This window comes from Lytechinus pictus, chromosome 7, assembly GCF_037042905.1.
Source record: "Lytechinus pictus isolate F3 Inbred chromosome 7, Lp3.0, whole genome shotgun sequence".
NCBI lineage: Eukaryota > Metazoa > Echinodermata > Echinoidea > Temnopleuroida > Toxopneustidae > Lytechinus > Lytechinus pictus.
Window position 1 is genome coordinate 13,535,858 of NC_087251.1, and position 26,555 is coordinate 13,562,412.

The 26,555-nt window shown below is 35.4% G+C and overlaps 1 protein-coding gene across 3 annotated transcripts in view; it reads left to right on the top strand.

Moving 5' to 3' along the window:
• The window catches only part of LOC129265487 (dynein axonemal heavy chain 6-like), a 77,432-nt gene that overhangs the window by 12,779 nt on the left and 38,098 nt on the right, over window positions 1-26,555 (top strand). For all 3 annotated transcript variants that reach the window (XM_064101973.1, XM_064101974.1, XM_064101975.1), the window contains 33 exons: window positions 9-121; window positions 567-629; window positions 2,815-3,082; window positions 3,663-3,777; window positions 4,180-4,425; window positions 4,735-4,928; window positions 5,469-5,581; window positions 6,070-6,182; window positions 7,684-7,777; window positions 8,315-8,430; window positions 8,811-9,034; window positions 9,329-9,451; window positions 9,865-10,038; window positions 10,368-10,586; window positions 10,977-11,063; window positions 11,374-11,576; window positions 12,147-12,379; window positions 13,063-13,253; window positions 13,678-13,758; window positions 14,216-14,374; window positions 15,637-15,758; window positions 15,966-16,137; window positions 16,552-16,656; window positions 17,051-17,169; window positions 17,616-17,690; window positions 20,181-20,265; window positions 20,895-21,145; window positions 23,287-23,572; window positions 23,966-24,111; window positions 24,703-24,771; window positions 24,943-25,129; window positions 25,708-25,787; window positions 26,086-26,260. In XM_064101973.1, the coding sequence (XP_063958043.1) occupies window positions 9-121; window positions 567-629; window positions 2,815-3,082; window positions 3,663-3,777; window positions 4,180-4,425; window positions 4,735-4,928; window positions 5,469-5,581; window positions 6,070-6,182; window positions 7,684-7,777; window positions 8,315-8,430; window positions 8,811-9,034; window positions 9,329-9,451; window positions 9,865-10,038; window positions 10,368-10,586; window positions 10,977-11,063; window positions 11,374-11,576; window positions 12,147-12,379; window positions 13,063-13,253; window positions 13,678-13,758; window positions 14,216-14,374; window positions 15,637-15,758; window positions 15,966-16,137; window positions 16,552-16,656; window positions 17,051-17,169; window positions 17,616-17,690; window positions 20,181-20,265; window positions 20,895-21,145; window positions 23,287-23,572; window positions 23,966-24,111; window positions 24,703-24,771; window positions 24,943-25,129; window positions 25,708-25,787; window positions 26,086-26,260 (5,001 nt within the window). The remainder of the gene's footprint in view (window positions 1-8; window positions 122-566; window positions 630-2,814; window positions 3,083-3,662; window positions 3,778-4,179; window positions 4,426-4,734; window positions 4,929-5,468; window positions 5,582-6,069; window positions 6,183-7,683; window positions 7,778-8,314; window positions 8,431-8,810; window positions 9,035-9,328; window positions 9,452-9,864; window positions 10,039-10,367; window positions 10,587-10,976; window positions 11,064-11,373; window positions 11,577-12,146; window positions 12,380-13,062; window positions 13,254-13,677; window positions 13,759-14,215; window positions 14,375-15,636; window positions 15,759-15,965; window positions 16,138-16,551; window positions 16,657-17,050; window positions 17,170-17,615; window positions 17,691-20,180; window positions 20,266-20,894; window positions 21,146-23,286; window positions 23,573-23,965; window positions 24,112-24,702; window positions 24,772-24,942; window positions 25,130-25,707; window positions 25,788-26,085; window positions 26,261-26,555) is intronic.

Here is a 26,555-nt window from a genome sequence, read left to right on the forward strand (position 1 = left end):
ATTTTTAGCATATTGAAGAGGGAGAAAATGAGTATGACGAAATCACACCCACAATGCAATGGCAATACGAGAGAAGGCTGTTCTCTGCCATTAATACTCAGTCTGTGTTTGTCAAATTTAGGTAAGTGATTCAATCTCCTTGCTTAAAAAAAAACAAAAATTGCCTCCCCCTTTAAAGCCAATTTTTAAGATCTCAACTTGTAAGGGGAGTAAAATCTCAAAGAATATTGAGATATTTTGAGTCCTGATTTTTTTTAATCATTTGGGAAAATATATTCATGAGTTGAAAAGAAACAAGAATGATTGATTTATGTTGATTGAAAAACTGTTAGAGCATGGAAACATTTTTGTATCAATCGAAAAATTTCCCTCATGAATTTGTAATATGTCTTGTTTAAAGTGTTGTACTATTTTGCCTCATGAACAATAGATTTCTTGAGGAAACAATCATTTTTTATTCTTTAGAAAGATTTCTGTGAATCAAGATACATTCAAGTTCAGCTTGATGATGATATTGTCTTTTCCTCAATATTATCATCTGTATTGTTTTCATCTATGTGCTTTAGGATATGGAAAGCATTCAATGTGTGGAAGATAAATGTCCGGGCAGCTAAGAATGCAACTGCTAAGTAAGTACCTGCCCATTTTCCTTCATAAAATTCCATGCCATGTTTTCCAATTTTTGTCTCACCTGCATAGCAGAGTGAGACTATAGGCGCCGCTTTTTCCGATGGCGGCGGCAGTGGCGGCGTCAACACCAATTCTTAACCGAAGGTTAAATTTTTTAAATGACAGCATAACTTAAAAAGTATATGGACCTAGTTCATGAAACTTGGCCATAAGGTTAATCAAGTATTACTGAACATCCTGCCTGAGTTTCAGGTCACATGACCATGGTCAAAGGTCATTAAGGGTCAATGAACTTAGACCATGTTGGGGGAATCAACATCAAAATCTTAACCTAAGGTTTAGTTTTTTAAATGTCATCATAACTTTTAATAGAAAATATATGGACCTATAGGGACAGTGATTTTCCGCGATCGCGGAAAACGGACGGAATTCACGGAAAGGGCCTTTTGAAACGGAAAGTGGCATTTCAAACGGAAAATCACGGAAAACGTATTTTCCCTCAAAATACACAGAATAGCAACAGAAATTACTCCAAAATCACAACAAAATGAGACTATTAAATGGCCACAAAACCCCAGAAAATACGATCTCACTTCGCTACTATCATGACAATTCACACATCGTGACTGCACTCGACATCAGCACACTCGATTGTACCCCTCACCCGTACCGGGCCAGCCGGGTTGGGCTTCACATGCACACATATCGTTCAACTACACGGTCGTGTGTTGCTGCCCTCTACGTTTGAAGATGTAACAGCACGATATCGTGGTCTTAAAATCCAAGATGGCGGATTGGCAAAAGCCGTTGACTGATGATAACGATGTCCAAAAAACCCCAAAATTATCGATGAAATATAATTTCACAGTGAAATAATGCTAATAATGTGAAAGGTGAGGATGTATGCATGCTAAATTGGTTTGTAAAAATATTTTATGCACCCGCATATATCCGATTAGAACGGATTCTATTGTGTTGGTACAGTAGCAGATACAAATTTTGATCAGTGCGAGTGTACGTGTTGTGATTTTGCTATTCAACGTGTAAACGGAATTGTCACTTTTCCGTGTGTACAAAGTCTATGGGGAAACGGAATTTCCGTTTTCTGACATGCTGAAACGGAATTTGAGATTTTCTGAAACGGAAAAGGCAATTTATTGAAACGGAAAATCACTGTCCCTAGACCTAGTTCATGAAACATAGACATAAGAGTAATCAAGTATTACTAAACATCCAGCTTGAGTTTCATGTCACATGACCAAGGTCAAAGGTCATTTTAGGTCATTGAACTTTGGCCATTTTAGAGGTAATTATTAGATTGCTGTCATAACTTTCAAAGTTTATAGATATAGTGTATAAAATGTGGATATAGGGGTAATCAAGTATCACTGACAAGTTTTAGGTCACAAGATCAAGGTCAAATGTTAATGAACGTAGTTTTGTATCATTATATGAATGGTGTTTTTTGTGAATAATTATTTTATAGTAGTTTTCAAAGTCAGCACTGCTGCATATTGAATCGCGTGATGCAGGTGAGACCGCCAGAGGCATTCCACTTGTTATTGCATAAGCACCCTTTTTCCGTACTAAAATATTTCTAATTAAGGTAATCACAAATTTTTTTTAATTGGCAATTGAACCTTCAGCACCATGGTTTTCCCCACTTAACAGCACATTTTGAACTTCCAAGAACATTCTCAATCAATATTGATGTTTTTATGATACATAAACTTTATAAGGAAAATGCAGCACTGAGAGAAATTTACTTATAATCGTCATCATCATCATCATTATCATTTAATCATCATCTGGTACCAGTTGAAGGCACAAGCCTGCATTTCACTGAATCTTCTTGTATGGTCAGTACTGTAAATTTCAACATCATAAGCTTGTGTGGCGATTTATGGAAGCTAAAAGCTTGTTTTTCCAGTATTTGTCTATGCCTCAATCGAACTGTTATTGATTTGAAGAAAACTTGATCAAAATGGGTGCTAGATTATTCATCATCAATAATCAGAAAACCATAATTGTATTTTTCTCCTCTTGAGATCTTGATCCATCCTGCCAAATTATATGGTTAACCACCTAGTACCCACTAGAACCCAGTGGTCCCTTTATAAAACCTGTATGGATTTGAAGAATAGTAGTCAACAAGTTATTTATTTCTCTTCTTGTAAATCCTAGAACCATTATGAAGAAGCAGTTGTTCACCGTCAATGAGATACTCCAGCGCTGTCTCCTCTATGTCCGAGCCCAGTGCGAGGCAGCCTGCTGCAGCATGACCGGTCAGGGCACCAGGGAGAAGGCCATTTGTCTGGTGGCCCTGGACAATCATAAGACATTGACCTTGGGGGAGTTCTGTAAGAACCAGGCAAACCAGTGTGAGACGGCTCATCTACAGTTATCAAGGATGAGGGAAAAGTTTGTCAAGCTTGCCTGGGAGTGCTGTGTGGTAAGATAAACACTTCAGGGGCCTGTAACACAAAGTATAGCCATCATCATAGAACATTTAAAAATATTTGCATTGACTACACGATTAATCACCAATCTTTGTGTCAAGGGACCCTGATAATATTCTCATGAAACCTAGGGATTATTAAGACCAAAGAGCAACAGCTATTTGCAAATTCAGCAGAACAGATTATTTGATTTTGTAGAGAAAAATGTGTGCTATAAAGTGATAAAAAAATGATTATAAAATGAATTTTTAATGATTTTGGATACATAGTCCTTGTCATGAATATTGAATAAATGAGATAAAACCAAGATACAGACTATACAAAATACGACCTATTTGCTAATTTTTTTATCTCTAGAATATGATCAGTCTGTTAGGGAAAATAAAATCAGTGAAATTAGTCCTTGGTCCATCAAAAATAATCAACATAGAACAAATAGCCATATAGTCAAGTTATACTTGATCGCTATTTTGTTGGATTCTGTAGGATTCCTTCTTCAATCGTTTCCTCAACTTATATTATTTTTAATGGTCACACTCAAGCGGTGAATTATTTTTTGCATGTAATTAATAGAAAGTAGCTGAAATGGAAGGCATCAATCATAAATTTCATCCTGGCATGGGACCACTCACAAAGAAGGTTCAACTGAAGAGAGACAAAGTGGACAAATCCAAGAAAGATGACAAGAGTAAGAACACCACACCAGCTCCTTGTCTTAATTTGCTTTTAATATTTTAAAGGTTTGCTTTAACAAACCAGCTGTTACTGATGTATTTGTAACTTGTTCTGCATACTTAGTAGCTAAGAGAAGATAAAAACACATTTTTTGCTTCGGATATTGCTGCTCTGAATCTTAATGAAATACAAAGCTAATGGTATTTAGGCAATTTGAAAGAACCAGGATTTAATCTTATGTTTGAATTTTAAAGATACTACTAATATAATATAAATGACAGTTATGGATCTAAACCATGTGACCAATTTCATATTTTCCCCTGATAAAAAAGAAAATTTGAGACCCCTTTAAGTTTGAGCCAAGTCAATTTTTGAATATGTGAAACTATGTCAATATGTCACCTCTATTTTTCAGGTAATGGTCCCACCTATACCCAGATAGCGCAGTGGCGTGCCATCCTTGGCCGTCTTGCAAAGTTCCTCCATGCCACAGACTACGTCATCCTGGACCTCCTTCATCGGCTGGTCAAGACCGCTGTCCAATTACTGAGGGAGTTCCTTCAGATGTCCATCTCTACTGGAGAGGAGCTAGCTCTGAAGGACGAGGGTTCAGACAGCGGGAGTGATGCGGAAGGGGATAGGCCAAAAAAGAAGGCGGGAGGTAAGGATTCAGATGAGAAGATTTTTTTTTGTTCTTGTTGCAAATGTGACCCAACTTTTTGTTTATATTTAAGTGCATAAAAGTCAGTGTATGGATATGATCAAATAAAAATAATTATGTTAATAAAAATAACCTGGAATTAACCAGAAGTTTGATTTAACAACTTTGATAGGGTACATAGATTTTACAAATATATTTTCACAAGGAGAAAATCTTCAAAAATGAAGGAAATATGGATAATTTAATTCATATGATTAATACTGAACACATCATTATGATTCCTCTTCCTTCCAATATGTTACTCTCAAGGTTTTTCAAGGAGGCTTGCCACCTTAGACCTGGAAAGTCGATCAAGCACCCCTGAATCAGCCAGACCTGAAGCAGATGAAGGGAGTCACGGCAAGAAGAAGGTCAAAGGTCAACCAAGCAAACCACCTGCCGAGGTTCCCAAATATGACTTTAACAAGATTGAGGAGAAAGCACAGCCTGTCAATATAGATCAGGTAGGATAGTCTTCAAAGTCTCAAATTAACCTTTTTGCATGTTTGGTCATGTACACCAGTCTAACAAAAATTTTGAATAGCATTGATATTTTGATGGAAACACTGGTGTCTTGGAGGCTTTGGTAGTTATAAATCAAATTCTTTATTATTTTAGTGTTTGGAAATTATTGATATTGGTAAATAGACTTGTTTTGTTTCAATGATTACCATTTTGCCTCTCATGATATGTATTAGTGATCAATGCCCTTTACCTACAACTTAGCCAGGTATTCTGATCTGGGTACCATAACACCATAAGTTTAGCGATTAACCGTATGCTTGATTTTCACGATTGATTGTACATTGTAGCCAATGCAATCAATTGTAGAAGACTGTTCTACGATAATTGCTAAGCTTTGTGTTAAGGGCCCCTGATTTGGCACAGGATCTAAGAATTGTAGAAGCTGACTTGGGCTTTGGTTGTTAGTGTTATTAATGGGATTAGCTTCAGGAAAATGCTAGAATTCACAAAAATTCTTTTTCCTATTTGATGATTTCCAGATTCTAGATGATCTAAAGAGACAAGAGATAGTAGAGATGCCTCCTGATCCTGTCTTCCAGATTCAGCTGGTGCTTAACGTCCCTCCATTACAGAAACACATGTCTGGTCCTTCGTAAGTTCTATGGCCTTTACAAAACAATATAGTAGGCCTACTATATTCTTAGCCCTCGATACATTGAAATGAGTATACACATTTTAGCTCTGCTATCTGGAATGTATCCTACTGGGTACCCATTGGCAAAGGTAGATTAGTGTCAAGAGTCCTCTCAATCCTATCCAGGGGAGCATTTCATGAAGAGCTCAGTCAGTGATTTCCACTGACTAATCTGCTCTCATCCAATCGGATACAAGGATTTCAGTAGCTTTCAACAATAGTCGGTGAAAATCATTGACTATTTGTTTTATGAAATTCTCCCCAGTTGAAACTTGGTTGTAGCAAAGCTAACACTCTAGCACATAAACCTGTGATCTTCTTGCGAGGACAGGCCCCATTTCACCCACTGCTACTAGAACCAGATGATCTCTGTACAAAGCCTATAGAAAATACAAATCTCAGTATTCAAAAGGTTAAGAAAGAAATTTCCTCTAATTAAATTGCAGGAACAAGAAAAGTGGTAAACATACCAGAGATAGAGGAAAGAAGAAGGTTGTTACCTTCCATGAATCTTCAAGCAGTAGTGACGATGAGAGCAGTTCCAGTGACTCAGATTCAGGTAAATAAAAGTTAAAATTCAGGTGCTTTACCATGACGCCTACAGAAAAGGTAACTATTTACCGGCTTGGCTGAATTGTGGTATTTATAATGCTTACCTGATTGGCGCATGTGCTTGGAAGATCAAAAATATAGTCCACTTTAACCCTAAAAGGCCTGGGGGCGGAATCCGCCCCCCTCTACATTTTTTACAATAAATCCGCCGCACAAAATTTGTCAACTGCGCCGCTCGCTGACTTTTTAGTTTCAAATTTCACACAACTTTTGAGACCGAATTTGCGATGCCTGGGTACACGGTTACGAAATTACGCAACATTATGTAAGTGCATGTCAGACCAAAAATTGCTAAAAAACGCGAATTCATGTACAAATCCAATGCAAATTGTGTATTTAGCCAAAATTCATGAATGTATCATTATTTTCACTTTAAATGATTAATTTATTAATTTTGCCTTGTTTATGATCAGATTTAAGTCTGCAACAATTTCCATGGAAAAACAAAAAGTCGAAAAAAAAAGAAATACACAAGATATTAAAAAAAATTAAAAATACATGAGAAAAAAATTGCGATACCAAATTTTGTTGAAGTACATTTGATCGGGATCTTACAAAGAGTATGTGAATATAAAATTAGCAGATTTGGGGCAGTATGATAGTTGATTAGAGCAAATGTTTTATTTCATGCATAAATTAGCATAATTAATTAATTAAATAAAAATCTGATTTTTTAAAGAAAAATTAACCAAACAGCCTTGTAGATATCGCACACCACCACCGTTCAAATTTTCGTGGCGATTGTAGGCCGAGATCTCAGGGGAGGGCGGCTCTCTGATGGGTCTCTGACGGCTCTCTGATGGGTCCAAATATCCCAGCTCTTTTAGGGTTAAACCTTGTCTGCAGGTTTTGTGATTATGCTCTTCCTTTGGCTCATTGCCATCTGGAATCAGTTAGTCCCTGTACAAAGCCTATGGGAATTATAGAATTTAATAAAAACAGAACACTTGAATAATGAAAATTAGATTAATTCAGTGCATAATTTTGACCCTTTCACCTCAAAAATAAATAATAATAATAATAATATGCAACATTTATAAAGTGCTTGATGCAAAGTTTCTAAGCGCTGCAGACTATTACCGCGGCTTTAGCGTGGCTACCCTGATTGGACGCTTGAGCATTCAAGGAATTCCTTCTTACCGCACACCCATTTACTACACCTGGATGGAGAGTGGTTATGTAGATAAACGCCTTGCCAAAGGATGTCCTGAAACTTATCCACTGAGCCATAACACCTCTATGTTAATCACATTGATAAATTTTTTAGAAAAAATGATTTAATACAAGTGTTCTCATGATCAGTATGAATTAAAATAATGTAGATTGTCCAGGGCTGTAATTTTCCATGTTTCTTTAAAATTTAATGTCTTTTATTGGACCCTTTTATTGTTGATGGTGATTTATCTAATTTGAATTGCTAACACAATCTGTCTCTCTTGATCTTTAAGGGCATGAAAGTGAGAGCTCATCATCTTCTTCAGATGAATCCAAAGATGGACGAACCAAACAAAAACCATCCAAGAAATATGCCTATCCTGTTGAGTAAGTTATATAACATTACAAGACTGTTCTCTGTAATAATCCAGATAGTCATTTTAACTATAAAATATTATATTCCCTGAAAGAGCAATTTCTCCTCTACCTGCTGTTGAAATATAAAGGCTTGAAATTCAGTAAAAAAATGATATACAAGTATTTATATTAAAACTATTTGTTTTATTGCTGAGAGTTGAAACAAATCATTTACAGTATGTTCTTGCATGAGTGAACATCAAACTTTATTCCCATTTTCTCTTGATAATGTGATTACCTCTCTCAGAATTTCTTTTAGATTGAATAAAAAGTTGTATTGGTTACAGATTGAAGGATTTTTTTCAAGTGAGGTATCTTGAAAAAAAAAACCCATGAGGATCTGCTAATTTAGAACCACAGAAATGTAATTATGCCTTTAGATGAACTTCTTATGGGTTTGTGAGGGCCAGTCACATTAAAGTCAATCAAAATAAATCATTCAAACATCTTTTTAAGCCTCTTTAATCTTTTTGTATGATATCAAGAAATATTTGTTTATTTCCATAGACATGAAAAGGACACTGATCAGGTACAGAGCAAAGTGACAATCAGTCTACAGCCTTCTAGAGAACAGTTCATGTCAAAGGTTAAAGGTCTCATTGCTGGATTTGAACACACAGTGGGTGAGTATTGCATTATCATCAGTGGAATGTTGTATGAGAGAACTTGTTGGATAGTTCATCTAACAAAGTATGTTTTATCTGACAATTACCTCAGGAACTGTGCTTCTGGGCCAATCAATGTGTAGGAAAGTTGTCAGATCGGATAAACTTGTTGGACAAAAAAAATTTATGAAATGCTCTTCAAATTAATGTCTAATAGTGAAAATGAGAGATTTTTCTGATGCATGGTTGTTGATGTTGTTAAAGGTGGTGGTAGTCTTTGTAGTGTTCCGTCATCATTTGAATGATTTTTCACCCAGGTGGTTGGAAAACAATTTATTATGAAACAGAATACCTTTATGCCCACTACACCCAATATTTGGTACTGGTTTTGAATTTAGGTCAAGTCCAAGCCTTACACCGTGACCCCTACCTCCAAGTGTTCTGGAGCCCTCCCCGCTATGACCTGAAGCTCTCCACCATGGGTATGGATGATGAAGAGAAACATCGACCTTGGCCTGATCTAGAGCTTCTGTTTGGTGAGGATGGGGAGTATGGTAGCTCTGTAACAGAAGTGCTCCAAGCAGTATCAGAAAATGTCAACTCAGTTCAGGAATATGCCAAGGTAATTACAACTATCGTTGATAGTTGTAAGCTATACTTGTACAGCAGAGCCTGTGATCATTATTAGTTCCTATACAGATATTTGCATTTTTTATCACTTATTTCTAATTGTAATTCTTCTCATGTGCAGTAATGGTGATATATGAAAGTAGAAATTTCAATTGAAATTGAAAGTAACAATTCATTCTTTTTTTTAAATATACCAATGAATATAATTCTTTAAAAAAATAAGTAGTGAATTGTACTGGTGTGGTTTGTCAGTTCTAATATTTCATATTCCTGTATTTTTTTGCAGAATTTTGAACCATATACTGGTATGGTTGATCAGGCCAGACGAGTAGATGTAGAGGGCTCACTCCAAAAGCGAGAATGGACTACTGAAGAATTTAACCATGTTCTCTCGGCCCACTCAGAAATGGTAAATGTTGCTCTTGATATTTGTTGAAAACAGTGGGGGCAATTTTGGGTTGGATTACACACATTTGAGGGATGTTGAATAGTTTTGCTTGTGCACAATTTTGATAGAGATGATGATATTATTCCACTCTACATAGTTTTTACTACCCAGCGACATCGCCTCTATAAGCGCTTTACAGATACATTATCACCCTGGGTTTCGGATTCTGGATTTTGATGATGGTCATGTCCATATTTTTTTCATTCATTCATTTTCTAAAAAGACATGTTATATTTCACCCTAAAATAAAATAGGATAAGTAATGTTGCAAATTTGAGGGGTATTTTGTGTTAAATGTGGCCCTTGTAATAATCCTGTCAAGAAAGTATTTTTTCATTCCTTGTATTGCTTTCATTTTGTTGATGCTGTTGTAGGTTAATTCCATGGAAAACATGGAGAAGGAACGTCGGAGTGGGATGATCCATGTCTTGGTTCACAACTTTCAGAAGACCTGTCTTCCTTACCCTACTAATGTCATGGTGGCTGTAGTCAGGAGACTTCCACAGATTGCTAACAGACGCAATGAGAACCTCCTCAAAGTCATCAAGGTAAGAAGAATCTCATTCCAATCCAGTCTGGACATTCTTTTATAATACCACTCTTAGTTACCTCACCTGTGATAGGAAATCACAGAGAGTGGAGCAGGCAGAGTTGTATTCAGTGTGATAGTTACACCCTTGACATGGAATAGTGGCTAAATATTTTGTTATAGCAAACTGGGATTTGGACAAGATATCACAATTATCCTGACAATAAATCTAAAAATTGATTTTCCCCCAAATTGGAGGTATCAAGTCAATTTACCCAAGCAAGTTATTGATATTTGAATTATGAGTACAGCCTATAGATAGTGATCTCTTCATTTGTATCATAACAGAGTGCCTCCAAGAAGCTGGACCACATGCCCCAGTCTGTGGAAGAGTTTGTGGAACATCTATCATTCCTCTCTCGAATGGGATCAGAGTTACCATCCCTGGAGAAGGAATACTTCGTAGTGACAAGACTCTTCACCATTGCCAAAGACTTTGATGTCCCCATAGAGCCCGAGGAGCTGGCCTTGTATCAGACACTCATGCCAAGCTTCCAGCATCTTAAGGTATGGTTTTGAGATATAGAAGGGAAGATCGATTGGAAGGGTAGTGAGTTGAGTTCATGTGGAGTAGAGAGGGACAGAAGAAGAGTGCAAGAGGGGGAGGAAGCAAGAAAAATAAAGATAGAGAAAGAGAGAGGGAGCAAGAGGAGATGGGCAGAGAAACAAAGGAAGAGAGAACAGAAAGAAGGAAGGAGTGAGAGAAAGAGAGATAGAGTGAAAAAGTAGGGTGAAGGAGGGGGTACGTAGAAAAGCAGATATATTTGCAATGCATGTTTATGAGTATCAACGAATTACTTGCAGATTCAAATTCTGCATAAATGCACTCTTCCAACATGACTCTGTAATGCAAATTAAGTTGATGTCTATTTTGTTCTGCCCTGTTTATTTGTGCAGTCCACCATCATATATTGTGAAGCTAAGAAAGATGAGAATATCAGCAAATTCAGTGATGATCTCAATATTCATATTCAAGGACTTCTGGTGAGTTTAACTTTGCCTCTATTTTTAATGTTTTTTTTCAGATTTACATCCATAATACCATCTCTAAATGTTAGTTTATATCATAGATATGTTATAGAAGGCTTTTTTTGAAAACCTGTTTTCATCGATGTAGCTCAAATGCTAGTAATTTACGTCTGTTGAGTTGTATTTCATTTTGAAATGATAATTTGTACAAATTGCAATATATGCATTACACATCACATTACCCCAGTAGCCCCATACAAAAGCTTCATGAATACTTCATAAATGTCTGTTGTTATCTATCCACATCATCTATTCCCTTTGACAGTCTGAGGCATATGACATCCGTAATCGGGTTACGGCTCCAACCTTGCTCAGTGCAGATACCCTGGCAGTGGTTGCCATGGAGAACCTGAAACTACTGAGTGATGAGCTCAATGCTGTGTCAGGCAAGGCTAGGAGCTATGCCAGCTACCAGGATAGGTTTGGTAGCTCCATCTCCACTCAGAACAAGATGAAAGGCATCTCAGAGTAAGTTTACTTTCCTGCTTTCAGGAGATTATTATTAGGTTATAAAGCAAAATATAATTATATGGAAGGTGAGCTTGCAAAGTCTTTTTATATTTTATTTAGGACGAGTATGATGGTAAAGCAAAATCCACTGTAAATTTTAAGATTGCTGTTGAGTCTTCAGATACCCTCACATTCAAAATTTTTGAAAGAAAAATCTTAAATGATCAGGGCAAACTTGTGTCTGTGGACCCTTGAATGCGTTTGTGTGCAGGGCATGTGACTTAGAATTATGTCACTTTCTTTTGATGATTTAAGGTCTTACAAATGTAGAAACTCAAAGAGATTTAAATTCCTTATGTTGGGTTTTACTGATAAAAGTCCCCTATTTACTAATATTATTTCTATTCAGAAATCATGCTACAGTTCTATTGTCTCTGCTATATGCTATGTGCATGTAAAATGCCATTGTCATTTTGCAAAATACATTGTCATCCTTATACAGAAAGACCCTTAGGAATTATTCATTCTCTACCCTACTATGCCATTCCCTTGAATAATACTTCTCAACTGACCATTCACTTTCATTAGAGAGATCATGATGTCGGACTACAGCGACCGCAGTGCCAGTGCCCAGCAGATCCTTTCTGAGCTTTCAGAGATAGAGCGAGAGCTGCAGCTGAGGAAACTCCTCTGGGAATCCTCAGATGAATGGGGCAACCTTGTAGAAGACTGGACAGAGACTCAGTTTGATGGCCTCAATGTGGACATCATGCAGAAGAATGTCAGCAAGTTCACCCAAACAGTGTTCATGTTGGAGAAAGGTAAGTGCAGATGTGTTATCGAGTATTGCTGCACAATATGAGAGATATAAGAATATTGTGACTTTGAAATTTAAATGAATAGACAATATTGGATAGGTGATTTATTATTGGTGATATTGGTGGTGTATTACCTCTCACAATATTGTAAAGAAGATGGAGGTGGCAATAAATATAATGCATACATAAAAAGCAGCTCAAATTACAGAAGATCTGTGACAGCAGGCCAAAAAAATAAGACATCCCTGAATTTAATTTTCCCAAGTGGAAAAGTTTCAAATTTGTCAACCCTGACCAACATATCCTCTCAAAATGCATATTGCCTGTATATTAGCTAATACAGCAGAAAGCAGGGTATGTGGGCATTTGTTTGGTAATTATTCATAGTTGGTGATACTTGAATGCTCAATATAAGTTATCGCGCAGCTGCAAGTCCAAAATTCTTCATTCTGATTGATGAAAAATCGAGCTACGTTTGATTTTATTGAATGCCTTTAATTGCATTTTATTCTGTAATGGACCACAGTAATGCCTACATTGATTGTTATGATATTTCCTTTCTTTGCTTTTTGGGACTGGGTGATTTTTGTACAAAGCCTATAGCATTATAGCATTCAGTAGTCAACGGGTTCAATGGTTTCATAGCATAGATGATAATTTTTAATAAAATGTGTATATTTCTTCAGGGTTACCACCAAATGAAGTCCTTCCACGGCTGAAGGAGCGTGTCTTGAGTTTCAAGCAAGGTATGCCTGTCATCACAGCCTTGAGGAATCCAGCTCTTAGACCAAGACATTGGCAAGAGATCCAGAACCTGATTGGTAGGGCTATCATCAGGGATAAGAACTTCACTCTTGGAAAGTTCCTTGAGTTGCAGGTATGGGAGACATATTTGATGCTTTTACATCTGAAAAGATTCGTTTAATGTTTTCTAATATTATCTTCTTTATTTCATATGAATTCATTATTTTTTAGATGTAATCTCTCCCATTATGAACTACTGAATAAAGGACACTCATCAATTTATTTTTTCAGAATTTTTTTTTTAAACCAGTCAAAATCTAGTTTGAAAATCCAGAAATAGTTTTAGGAATTCTTCGAATAATAATTTGGTGTTGTAATTCTTGTATATAACACCTGCTATACTATGGAAAAAAAACAACTGATGCCTGATGGTGATTCACTAGTAGTTACAATCGAGTACTCGAAGCTGTAGATCAATCCTATCTATTTGTTGAATCACCCATGTATCATGTACCGTATTCAGTACAACAAATAGTTGTTTTCTTGTTTTCTCACAGCTCTTCCAATACAAAGACCAGATTAATGATATATCCACAACAGCCAGTAATGAAGCTACACTCGAGGTCATGTTGAATAAGGTAAGAGTGCATCATCTTGCACATCAAAATCTGTTCACCCATGAGGGACAAACAAAGTGACCCCATTTTGTGATTTTGCCCCAATTGTATGATTCAGAGCCTTTGTAAATTTTTTAGAGTGAAAAATAATAATTCTACACATATTATAAACATATAAGCATTGTTACTACATCTTTTCTTTGATTCTGAAGTTTTTTTTAGAAGGAAGATAATCACTAAATATAAGGAAAAATGTCCAATCACTGTCTTTCCATCAAAATTTGTAACATTCATATATATTCTTAATCCATTACTTTTTATTTCAGCTGCATAAATTTTATAAAGAAAAAAAAATCAGCAATAAAAAAAAAATCATTGGTGTTGTCAATTTGAGCTGCTATTGTGCAGCTTCAGGTTATTAATGTCTAGACAGAATGAGGCCATTATCATTATATGATTCCTCCCGTCTCCTTACCAGGTAATTGATCTATGGAGAGTGACAGACTTCCGTCTTGTGCCTCACAGTGGGCGTGACTTCAGCATCATCGCAGGAGCCGATGACATCATGACCCAGTTGGAGGAGAGTCAAGTTACTATCGGAACCATCAGAGGCTCAAGATATGTCACTCCTATCAAGGTATTACTTTCTTTTTTCAGAATGGGAATCCTTATGACGTGTACAGACAAAGTGCAATGGCATGTGAATCGGTTTTTGACAGATGTACATCATTCTGATGTGATTATTAATTGATATCTGGTGATTAACCATATATGTCATCATCAAAAAAATAATTGATCAGGAGCATGTTTTATCAACATTTGTAGCATTACAAGTTTTTTAAATTTATTTATATATTTATTTCATTTATTTGTCTTCTTAACCCCGGGTAGCCTGCTCAGTCATCAAATACTGTTATGAACCAGGGGGGCGTTTCATGAAAGGACTTGTCGGACGTTTTATCCGACAAGTCCCATTTTATCCGACAGTTACCATAGGAACAGTGCCTCTCAGCCAATCAAAATCATGGAAAGATGTCAGATCTGACAACTTGTCGGATTAAAATGTTGATGAAACGCTCCCCTGGACCCTGCATAATACGTATATACATAGAGCCATCATAAGAACGTACTATACAAGACATATGAAATTATAACTTTACAATACAATTCAAATAGAGTGAATGATATAAGTAATTGAAAAAGAACCAGATCTGATCGGATCTGATAAACGCCTTTTATTTTGATTGACTTAAGGCCACCGCACACCTTACGACTGGTCTGTGACAAGATTTTGTAATAAAACGTAGTAGAATTTGATGCCAATGTTGAGACATGGAATATCTTACTATATGATTTTTAAAATGATTGTACGTAAACCTATGTTGAAATCTGTGACTTATGCTATCATCCTTATTCAAATAAAAGCAGATTTAATATCTAGTTGTAATGATGTCATATTATCGTACGGTGGGCTACGATTTGAAAGTAATTTGGCCTTTAATCCAAAATAAAGGCTTGCAATCATCCAAATTTGTTATATTAGTATTCTTACAATTAATTTGAACCTCAAATAAAAAGATACTTAGCATTCACATTTTCAGAAAATGAGCAAAATGCTATTTTTTCCCAGAATCGGATTGTGGACCAGCCGTAAGGTGTGCGGTGGGAAGCACTAGTGTCTGACTGTTACGAAGTCCTTTGATGTAAAGATTCCCAGGGTGCTGATTCAGTGCTGAACCTTTCTAGCTCTGAAAAATTGTCATTGTCTGACAATTACCATAGCAACAGTCAGAGACTGATGCTTCTCAGCCAATCAAAACTCAATATTCATCAAAAGTGGATATTTTTTCTCTTTGTATAATTATGCATTATTTGTGTATTTTTAATGGTTGTTTTTAGGCTCTTGTTGATGAATGGGACAGGAAGTTGAATGTATTTTCCCGTACCTTGGATGAATGGATGATGTGTCAGAGGAACTGGCTCTATCTGGAACAGATCTTCACTACACCCGACATACAGAGGTAATGGTTTTAAGATCTCATTACTTAACTTCTACCCTATAAACTCCAAATATTCTCCTTGCAAAACCCCAAAGATTATGATTTTAATTATTTTATAGGCAGACAAATACAGAATTAAGATGCTGTAACTTATCATTCAAGTTTAAATGAGCAGAAGAAGCAAAGAGACAAAATATGAAATATAATCATCTCCTTTCCTACTGTCAGACAACTTCCCACTGAAGCTAAGCTATTTGCCAGTGTTGACAAGTCCTGGAAAGACATCATGCGTCGTACAGAGGACAGACCCAATGCCCTGAGGTGTGCCACGTTACCAGGTGTCCTTGAGATTCTTCAGACCAACAACTCCAATCTAGAGAAGATCCATAAATGCCTAGAGGTAAAATGGTTGATTTGAAGGTGTAACTTGACTGAGTTCTGTCATTTAGTAAATTATTTTGTGAGCATGCACATTTTTAGCCAGGGATACAACTTTGCGTCTCTCAAATTGTTTTGGAAAATTACTTGTGGTAGAAGAGAGATCATGCATTGGCTCAAGAGGGCTCTTTTTCTTGTCTATGGAAGAATGGTTGGAGACCCAGATATACTCAGAGTGAAACTGTACAAGAAGATGCCCAAGCATCGAGTATTAGTTTGACAATGGATTCTAAATGATGATGGGTTCTTGTATAGCGCCGGTATCCGCCTCAGCTGGGCGCTCATGCTGATGATGACCAAGTAATATCCTGAAATGATTTGTAATTCCTGCATCATATGTTTGCTTGACATTATGTTATATTTCCTGTCTCTGTAGGATTATCTTGAGACCAAGAGACTGGTGTTTCCAAGATTCTACTTTCTCAGTAATGATGATCTTCTGGATATACTGGCTCAGAGCAAAAATCCTGATGCTGTACAGGTACAGTGGGCCATTCATTTCTTCATCTTATTATCATTAAATCAATTTAATAACCTTATACAATAGAAACTTAATCACCCTGTATGCAACTGTCTATATCCTTTTACAAGGAAGCCATGAAAATCTATGTCAAAAGAATCATCATGACCTTCATTAGATGTAGAAAATGTCGGTGACAAAAATTACTATCTGGATTTTTCCTTTTTTCTGAATAACACTATAGTCCAAGATATTTTATGTATTTCATTCATTTAAGACCCATCTTATTTTTTTGTTATTTTATCCTGATGTAAATAATGTATTCAACAAAGATGACACATTCTCCTCGTTCAATCTAGTGCAAAATTACCTCTACCCTCTAAAGTAATTGAAGTTGTTTTGTTGTGTCTTTCAGCCCCATCTTGTGAAATGTTTTGGTAATATCAAGAGTCTTGAGTTCCAGAGAGAGCCTAAGCTACCTCCTACAGTCAGGGCTATGATATCAGCAGAAGGAGAGGCCATCTTCTTGCCAAAGTAAGTCAATTAATTAATTGTCTTCCAGAAAGTATGATAATAATATTACATTCTTGTGTAGCACATATTGTGTTTCCATCTAATTTTTCCATGGGCTTAGAAAGAACTTTGGATATCACAACCTTGGCTGTAAGCCATCTGCCTTTTCAATGCAAATGCATGTCAAGGAGTTAATTCCTTGAAATTTTCATTTACCTCACCTGGGCTGAGGGTGGCAAAGCTATATTGATGCCTTGCTAGAGGACACTGGTGCTGCAGCAGGGATTTGAACCTGGTATCCAGTGAAAAGTTTGTAGGTGTACTATGGTCAGAAACTGATATGCATTGAATAATAGAATACATAGATTAAATCAAACAAGCAATACAATACTCTCTTGGTCACAGCAAATGTAGTGTCTTTCTGGAATTAAATTGTCAAATAATAAGTATGATTTCCCTCTTTACAGGAATGTACGTGCTCGGAATCCGGTTGAGCAGTGGCTTGGCAGTGTGGAATCAGCCATGTTTGATTCTGTCAGAAGGTAAAAGATATTTGATAATTGTACTTTCTTCTGAAATTCTTAATATTTCTTGGTACCAGAGCCAACTTGATAAGGTCCAACATTATTCCATACTTGGCTATTTTCATGCAAGGAATGAAATGGTTTATTTTCATTTATTGGTGTAAATCAAATAGTTTGGATATGTCGTAAATTAAGATGAATTTCAAATACTTGACTTCCTGCAAATATACATTTGTATGAGAAATAAAGAAAAACTGAAAACGTGAACTGATGTAGATAATTCGACAAATACAAAAGAAAGGAACAGAAATTGTGAGGCAGAGATATGAAGAAAAAAAACCCAGAGAGGCACCTATTGTTTTAACAGAATGCCATGAGAATTAAAGAATAGATTATTGTTTCCCCATCTTAATGGGTGTGCAGTGAAGCTATTAAAAAAAGATTACTCTTCCAATATTGCAGCCATGTCAGAGCAGAATTCCTTCTTGTTCCTATGTATTTTCAATGCTGACATTACAACGCACACACATGCTTACATAAACAAATACAAGAAACAATAAATTTGCAGTGAAAGTTTGTGATATATTGTTAAAAGAAAGTTTCCAAAATTATTTTCAGAATATTTCATCTTATGTATATAATGTTCTGACAAGAATCAGTGTGACATTTCATTTTTTTCTCATTTCATTCTATATGACGTGTAATTCTATTGCTCTTAATTGCCATAAGGAATTATTATATATCTAATCTTCTCTGTTCACTTACCAACTCTTCTCATGCTATGAATAGAAAACATACTCTATACACCCTTAGTCTTTGCATACTAACCATTTATTATTAACCCTCTGTGTATCATATTTTGTCTTCTTTCTTTCATTTGATTTCTTATCTCTGTCCTATTTTCTCAGATTCATTAAGTTTGTGATGGCAGATAAGCATTTCCAGCTCCTATGGGGGAACACTGAACAGTTTAGTAAAATTGACAGTGTTATTGTTTAATCCCACATATTCATTTTTTGGAGTTATCCCATATATGGATTGAGTTGATTTTATATGTTAATTGAAGAAAAAAAATCCTTTCTGTGTTGCACAAACAATGCAGCCTTTGCAATTCAAGCATAACACAAATTATTATTTTTTCTTTTAAAAAATAATCTTTTTAATTATTTTTCTTTTGTCATTCACTCTGCTTTTCAATTTTGCTTTCATAGACACATAATTTATACATCTATACACCTTGAGTTGTTTCTACTTTCAAAACAAGAAAAAGTAATTGAATAATTCCCATATGTGATGTTAAACTTGCATCCCAATTGTGTTCTGTTGCATTCATGCCTTCAAATTTTTTTCATTTCAATTTTTTGTTCATCTCTATTATTCATGAGTTTGCATGTTGTATTTTTGTTTTGTATTTAGTGCTGCAAGTGCCACATTTTATTGCACTTTAGAAATATTGTATCTCTAAAGTCTACATATTTATGTTGTATATAGTTCATATCTGTGGCAAATTTGCTCATTTATTTGTGATAATTATTTATATTTTATCCCTTCTCTCACTTTCTATTATTGTTTGCACAAATACTTGCAGTGGAATAAATGAAAAATAACCATGTAACCCATATGAATGCATGCTATTTTGGTAAACCCTGCCATGAAAACACCAATATAAAAGAATGCAAGACTTTTTAAAACTGTAATTGGCATATTACTTTTAAAAGTGAACCGTTACATTGTTATCAGTTGTTGTTCGAATAGCTTTATTTTTTTATTGATTTTCATCATTCTAATTACAACCTACAATTAGACATAATTTAGACTTAAATTATATTATTGTTCATTGTAATAATAAGTGTACCTCTATATCTTGATCTAATGAGGCATATTACGCAATTTCAAGTTTCATTTTCATATCATGTTTTGTGTAACCCATTGTGTTTCTATTGTCATGTACAATATCAGACCATGAAAATGAATATTTAATTGTTCTCTGTTTAAGAACGCAAATGATGATTATTCAATTCGTGAAATAATCTAACAATTATTCAATAATCTATAGGTTAAATAAATGAATAATGTCTGTCGGCTGAAAGAATGACATGACTTGGTTTAGGAGTATTCAAACAAAAATGAAACAAAGGAAGAAGCTCTTTCATTTGTTACTTTATTGTTTTGACAAGTTGATGTCTTATTTTATCATTTTGTGACATTCACTTTATAAATTGTAGATTGCTCATTCATCGGTCTTCCAAAGAACTTAATTATTGATTTCTGTCAGACATCAGGTCATACTAACCCAATGTCCAGCATTATAATGTGTATGTATTACATTTTTTAGAACATTCTTCAGTGTTTATCATTTATAAAGAAATAGGCTAATGGCAACCATACATGTTCATCTATTCCATGATTGTGTAATTATTTTGTATTATCTATAAAACGATTTAAAGGGAAAAAGTGTACATTTTTAACTGCCAAGTCTTTTAATAAAACCCCCTTTTTTTGTTTCAGAAACTTGAAAGAAAGTGTTGGAAAGTGGGGTAAAGATCTTGAGGATTGGGTCATGTCACACCCGGGCCAGGTGGTTCTTACTGTGGTAAGTTTCTTCAGTGCTTTGCTTCATAAACAAGTTTATCCTGTATTTCAAAATTACATTACGACTGAATGCTAGTATATAATTTTTCAATTTAATTTTCCTGTTTTGTTCATACTGTATATCTTCTCCTTCGTAACAGGAATGTCAAATTTCCAAAAGGATTTACTTTGTTGGTTCTTTCTTGGACGAAAAAGAATTATTTAGAGTAAATTTTTCCATGCTTTTCTTTTCTTGTGTGAAATTCACCGGCAGAATTGTGCCAAACCGAGTTCAATTTACAAGTTTGGCTGATTATTTTTTTTCTTCATTCAACAGGCTCAGTCTGGCTCTTATTTTTCATTCAATAGCACAAGGCCACATGGCATCATGAAATAATAAAAGGTTTTAAATGGAGCTAGTCCTCTTATAGCTCTCGTTATACCCTACTCCTTTTTTACATTCCTGAATATTTGATGTAAAAGGTAGTAGTTACCATTTTTATAATAATTTTTATAGTCTCTTGTCATTTATGAAATGAGAGCAACCTACAGGTTAAAGTGCCAACTACTCTGGCTATATTTTACTTCCATGTCAGGTGTTGCTAGCATTCTTAAAGAGCTTTTTAAAACTTGACCTTAATGTTGCCACAGGTCCAGATTATGTACAACCGAGAGGTGACAGCGAGCCTAGAGGCTCACAAGGCTTCAAAAGCCCTGATGGAATCAAGGGATAGATTGGTTGACCGTCTTAACATCCTGGCTGGAATGGTGACCAAACCATTGACCCATCATAAGAGAAACAGTGTGGAGGCGCTCATGGTCATCATGGTACATTCCAGGGATATTGTGAATAATCTCATCGATGGCAAGATCAGGAAGAGTGATGATTTTGAGTGGACAAAGTAAGTTTATTCTTTCAAGGACTGTTGAGGAAGACTTTTTTAGCTTGGATTTTTAGACATCGCTATCATTATCACCATTAACATCATTATTCATACTATCATTATTTTTTATTGGTTTTATTAATATAATTATTACTATTCATTCATAATAATAATCATAAAACTGATTATATGAACATATTGTCATGACGCAACATAAGAGTTAAAATTTTCAAAATACCTTGCCATTTTCACTAAGATTTCTATTTGACTTGCAAAAAATCAGAATAGGCTCCTTTATAAGATAGATGAGACAAATTTGTTTTAATGTTCTTATTTCTATAACATTAAATTGCATCAAGATATAGGACTAAATGTACTCTGAGATGATACTGAACCACCTTTACAATGCCTATACATAGCCTTGGAATTTACCGTATTTTCAATTAGTCTATCATTGATATATGTCATATATTTTATTTTAATTTAAGGGGCAAAAGCAATAACAAAGAGCGAAATGCATAAAGCTTACCAACATATGCATCCTGCTCTCCTCTGTTGTGCTGTGTGAAAGACTGCATGGATATGGAGTCAGGACCATGGCATGTTGTTCCATCCTGACTGATGGTTTCATGCTCATCAAATAGGAAGTTGACTTGCTTCTTTTCTTCCTTGATAGCTAAGATGATAATAATGTCATATTTCAACCTGGGTAGCCACTTTGGTGTCAAAATTGTTCTCAACACAAGCCCTGCTTAGCATGGTAATTTTATCAATACCCTAGCTTTCAAAGAGCTACTCTGATCAGGCACTCTGCACTTTTTTAGGAAACAAAAAATGTAAAGGGCCATCTATCTTCAATGATGCGGAATACATATATTTTCGGCAAAATCAAAGGTGTAATAGACAGAATTTAGGTGTATTTTGTTTGGCTCAGGATAGAACAAAGGTTCAGAGTCTGAAGTCAGCTCTTTCTCCAGTTCTGCTTCTGTGATACATTGGATGTAATAGGCTCTGCCTTCCTTACCTTGTTTGATGTGCTGTATTAGAGACTCAGTGAGTGCTAGAATCTGCTCCTCTCCTCTGACATGGTAGAAACTTCTTTTCTACCAAGCTCATATTCATGACAAACCTAATCTCTTTGTTTTGAAACCTGTAATGTGGTGGCATACAGATTTTCAAGTATCCTTAAATGATGTATGTTGCACTTGAAGATATCCTGCCTTGGTGCACACATCAACATGAATCTTAAACATTTCTTCTTTGGTCAAGTATGCTGGCAGTATTATGGATTGCTGTCTCTCTCACAGGGAGCTGCTGGCTGTGGCAGTCCATTCTCCCTGGCGTACTCCACCAGGGGCCCGTTGCATAAAACTTTTTACCTGAGAAAACTCAGGTTGTTTTTTACCAGAAATCAGACTAACCTTAGTTTTCAGTTTTTACCAGAGTTTTCTCAGGTAAAAAGCTTTATGCAACAGGCCCCAGGAAGTTCACAATGCATGAAGCAAGTAAAAAGGACGTTGCATGCTTTGGTTTCTTTCCAGCATTTCCATGACTTTTCAATGTAATTCTTTCAGTTGACATATGCTTCATGATGTTCTTGAGGTGACTCTCACCCAAATAATGAAGTTACAGAAAACAGTTTTTGCACATCTCTTGACCGTTGAAGTCATAGCAATATCTCCTCTTTACTTCTGATGTAGCATAGCAAGGTGTTTTCGCAGTCAGTTTTCCCCATAATGAAGAGGTTATGTTCAGATTGAGTTTGTTCACGCGTAAGCAACATATGGTCGTAGATATCTGATGCATCCAGATATAGGAAATGATTACATCCAATATCGCCACACCCTGTGCTCATCTTTGAGTTTCTCTTGTGTGGAAGCTTGCAAATAAAACTCAGGTTCATCTACTGTTTCAGGTTCTACTTGTTCCCCTGTTGTCATTAAGGCAATGACTTCTTCATTAACATCAAATATTCAATAGTAATCATCATCTTATCACTGCATATGGTACACATACTGTATATACATGCTCTATATGTCACTGATATTATCTTTCAGTTAAATATCTCAAATTTTGTTAAAATCTGTTTACATCATATTTTTTTGTACCTTATGAATTATTACATATTTTCCTGACTTTTTACCCCTATTCTCTGTCAGGCAATTACGTTACCAGTGGGAAGAACAAAGCAATTCCTGTATCGCCCACCAGGCCAATGCGTCCTTCCAGTATGGCTACGAGTATCTGGGCTGCTCACTACGTCTGGTCATCACACCCTTGACTGACCGCTGCTACCTCACACTGACCGGTGCAATGCATATGCATCTTGGTGGGTCACCGGCTGGACCGGCTGGTACGGGTAAGACAGAGACAGTCAAGGATCTAGCCAAGGCTGTAGGGAAGCTGTGTCTGGTCTTCAACTGCTCAGAGGGCTTAGATTATAAGGTGACATGATCTTGTTGTTTTCTGAAAAGAGTATTTTTGTTATTCCTGTGCTACATTTTGGTTGTGGTACCTTTCAAAATGGATTAACGTAATATTCTATATTGATATTTAAACAATTAGAAAGATTTGTATATAGCACTACTAGTTTATAAATGTCGCACATTACAATTGTCATTATTTCATCAAAAGAATGTTTTTAATAAGGTGAGTGAATTTATTTCAATGTGAAAAAAAATTGATTTAGCATTTGGATTTGAATGATATATCTTTTTATTGATATACATTTTTTTTTAAATGACTATTATACTGATAATTACTCAAAGTGGTTAAAACACATATTGAATTTTTCGTTTTCATACAGCATTGATTAATACAATTTATTATCATTCACAGATGATGGGCAAGTTCTTCTCAGGTCTATCTCAGTCTGGTAGTTGGTGTTGCTTTGATGAATTCAACAGAATTGATGTTGAGGTACTCTCTGTCATTGCTCAACAACTTCACAGCATCAAGACTGCTAAAGATGCTAATGCCCTCAGGTAAGAACTTGAGTGACCCCCATCCCTTCCCCTGAACAGACTTTCACAGATTAAAAGGAGCAGTCAGCATTACCTCTGTCAGTCTTTTCATCCCCAAATAGGCTTCCATGCAACAAGTTGAAAAATATTGGACAATTAAATAATAATTTTCTTTAGCGTGTGTAGATTCTTCGTGCTAAAATATATTACAATCTTTATCAGAGTTTGTAGGTTAAAGCTTGCAGCTCATTTTAAATGCAGATTGGTTTCTGTGAGATATCCTGGAAATTATGGAAATATTTTACTAAATTAAAGGGTGTAGATTAATCATTGTAAAATGATGGTTTGTTCAAAATATGAGTCTTTATGCATACTTAAGATGAATGCTCATTGTATAAGTGTAATGAACTCAGTTCCATAAGTTGAAAAAAAAAACTGTAATGATTTCTGGGCTGTAGGAAAATAATTATAGAATACAGGTCAAGTTCTAATTTAGTCTCATGGATAAATACCTGGGCAAACACAATTTAGAAAGTTTTCTACTTCTCAGAATGATGTTTAGAGATGTATCAGATCGTAATAAAATAATCTAATGTTCATGATTTATTACAGGTTTATGTTTGAAGGTCGTGACATCAGGCTCAATCCAACATGTGGAGTCTTCATTACCATGAACCCAACGTAAGCATTGTCTCTTTCATTTGTCTTCTGATTTTGATTTTTTAAATCATTTCCAACTCAAATACAATAAAATTGCATGGATTTCTTTGCTTGTGCTGGATTTCTGGCAAGCACTACATTATTGATGTGCTAGTTTTATATTTTGCAAAACAACTTGATATCCTTCGATAGGTATGCTGGACGTGTGGAGCTTCCCGACAATCTGAAATCCCTCTTCCGTCCTGTATCTATGATGGTACCTGATTACGCCCTCATTGCTGAGATCATGTTATTCTCTGAGGGTTTCACCTCCGCCAGGTCACTCTCCAACAAGATAGTCAATCTCTATCAGCTTGCCAGTAAACAGCTCTCTCAACAGGTCAGTATTAACCTTTTGTTTTCTAGAACCAGATTGTCCCCGTACAAAAGCTTGGTGACAAGCGGTCTATTCTATTTTATTTCTTGACTAAGACTAAGGTTAGGATGATTTAACACATAGTTGTACTATTTTCTTAATGATATATTTCGACGTAATCCAACTTAACAGCCATCAAACGTTCATACATTTATCTATGAGTAAATAACATATGCCAAATGATGGAGGTAGAAATTAGCAATAGGCAAAACAAGCAAGATATTCTTTCATTATATGGGTCTCTTTTATGATTTAACACATTTCCATATTGGCATTTCTAACCTATTTAAAAAATCTTTTTGAAATTATTTCATAATGTCTTGATTTCTTAAGAACTTCTTGAAGAACTTAATATTATAACCTTAAAAATTCTACATTTAATTTAATAGATATTTTTCTGCCATTACTCCATAATATTTTATATAGTATTTAGTGATAATATATTCCGTGATAAAAACATAATTGAATAATTCAAAGTTTTACAATTTGTTTTATATTTCACAAAAATGTTGCATATTTCTACGAACTTTTGTCTTTTATAGGATCATTATGATTTTGGTATGAGAGCTATCAAGTCTGTTCTGGTTATGGCTGGACAAAGAAAAAGAAAGGCTCAGATGGAGTAAGTATATTTTACCAAAATATTGATGTAAATCAATTGTAAATGATTATAACTTTATTCAGTGACATTTTCATGAGCTAACAACCTGCCTTACTCTTAAGTGATCTGTGTTTAATTATAAGAAGACTAATACAACTGATCAAATTCAAATTTCTGTTATTGTTTGTCACTTGCGTGAATTGAACATAATTCAAATATTTAGAAAAAATTATTTCATAAGTAACCTCTGTAATGAAATTATATATATTTACTGATGAAATTAATTCTGTTGCCAATATGATACCTTTTATAATTACAGGTCCGCGGAATCGAAACCTGTTAGTGAGCTAGAGGAAGCCTTCATTCTTATCCATGCTCTGAGGGATGCTAACATGCCCAAGTTCTTGGCTGAAGATGTACCCCTCTTTGAGAATATCTTAGCTGATCTTTTCCCAGGAATTGACCCACCGCAACCAGACTATGGGGTTTTAGAGGTAAGTGCAGTCAAAGAGTTACATTGGATATTTCATGGTCTAGTTGTTATGACATCATTGTCCATTAAAAAAAGAAAAACTTGAGAATAGAATATCCATCAGATAGTAATATTGCCACCAAGGTAATAAAACCATGTGAATCAAAATTGGGAAAAATAATTTCTTTATGACTACTTAATCTCAGATGATCCGCAAAATGTCAGCTTTCTACTTTAAATAAGGCAGCCACTACATGTTTGTCATTGGAAAGGAAATATATCCCATTGGATACAAGGACATGGCAGTCCTGTAACAT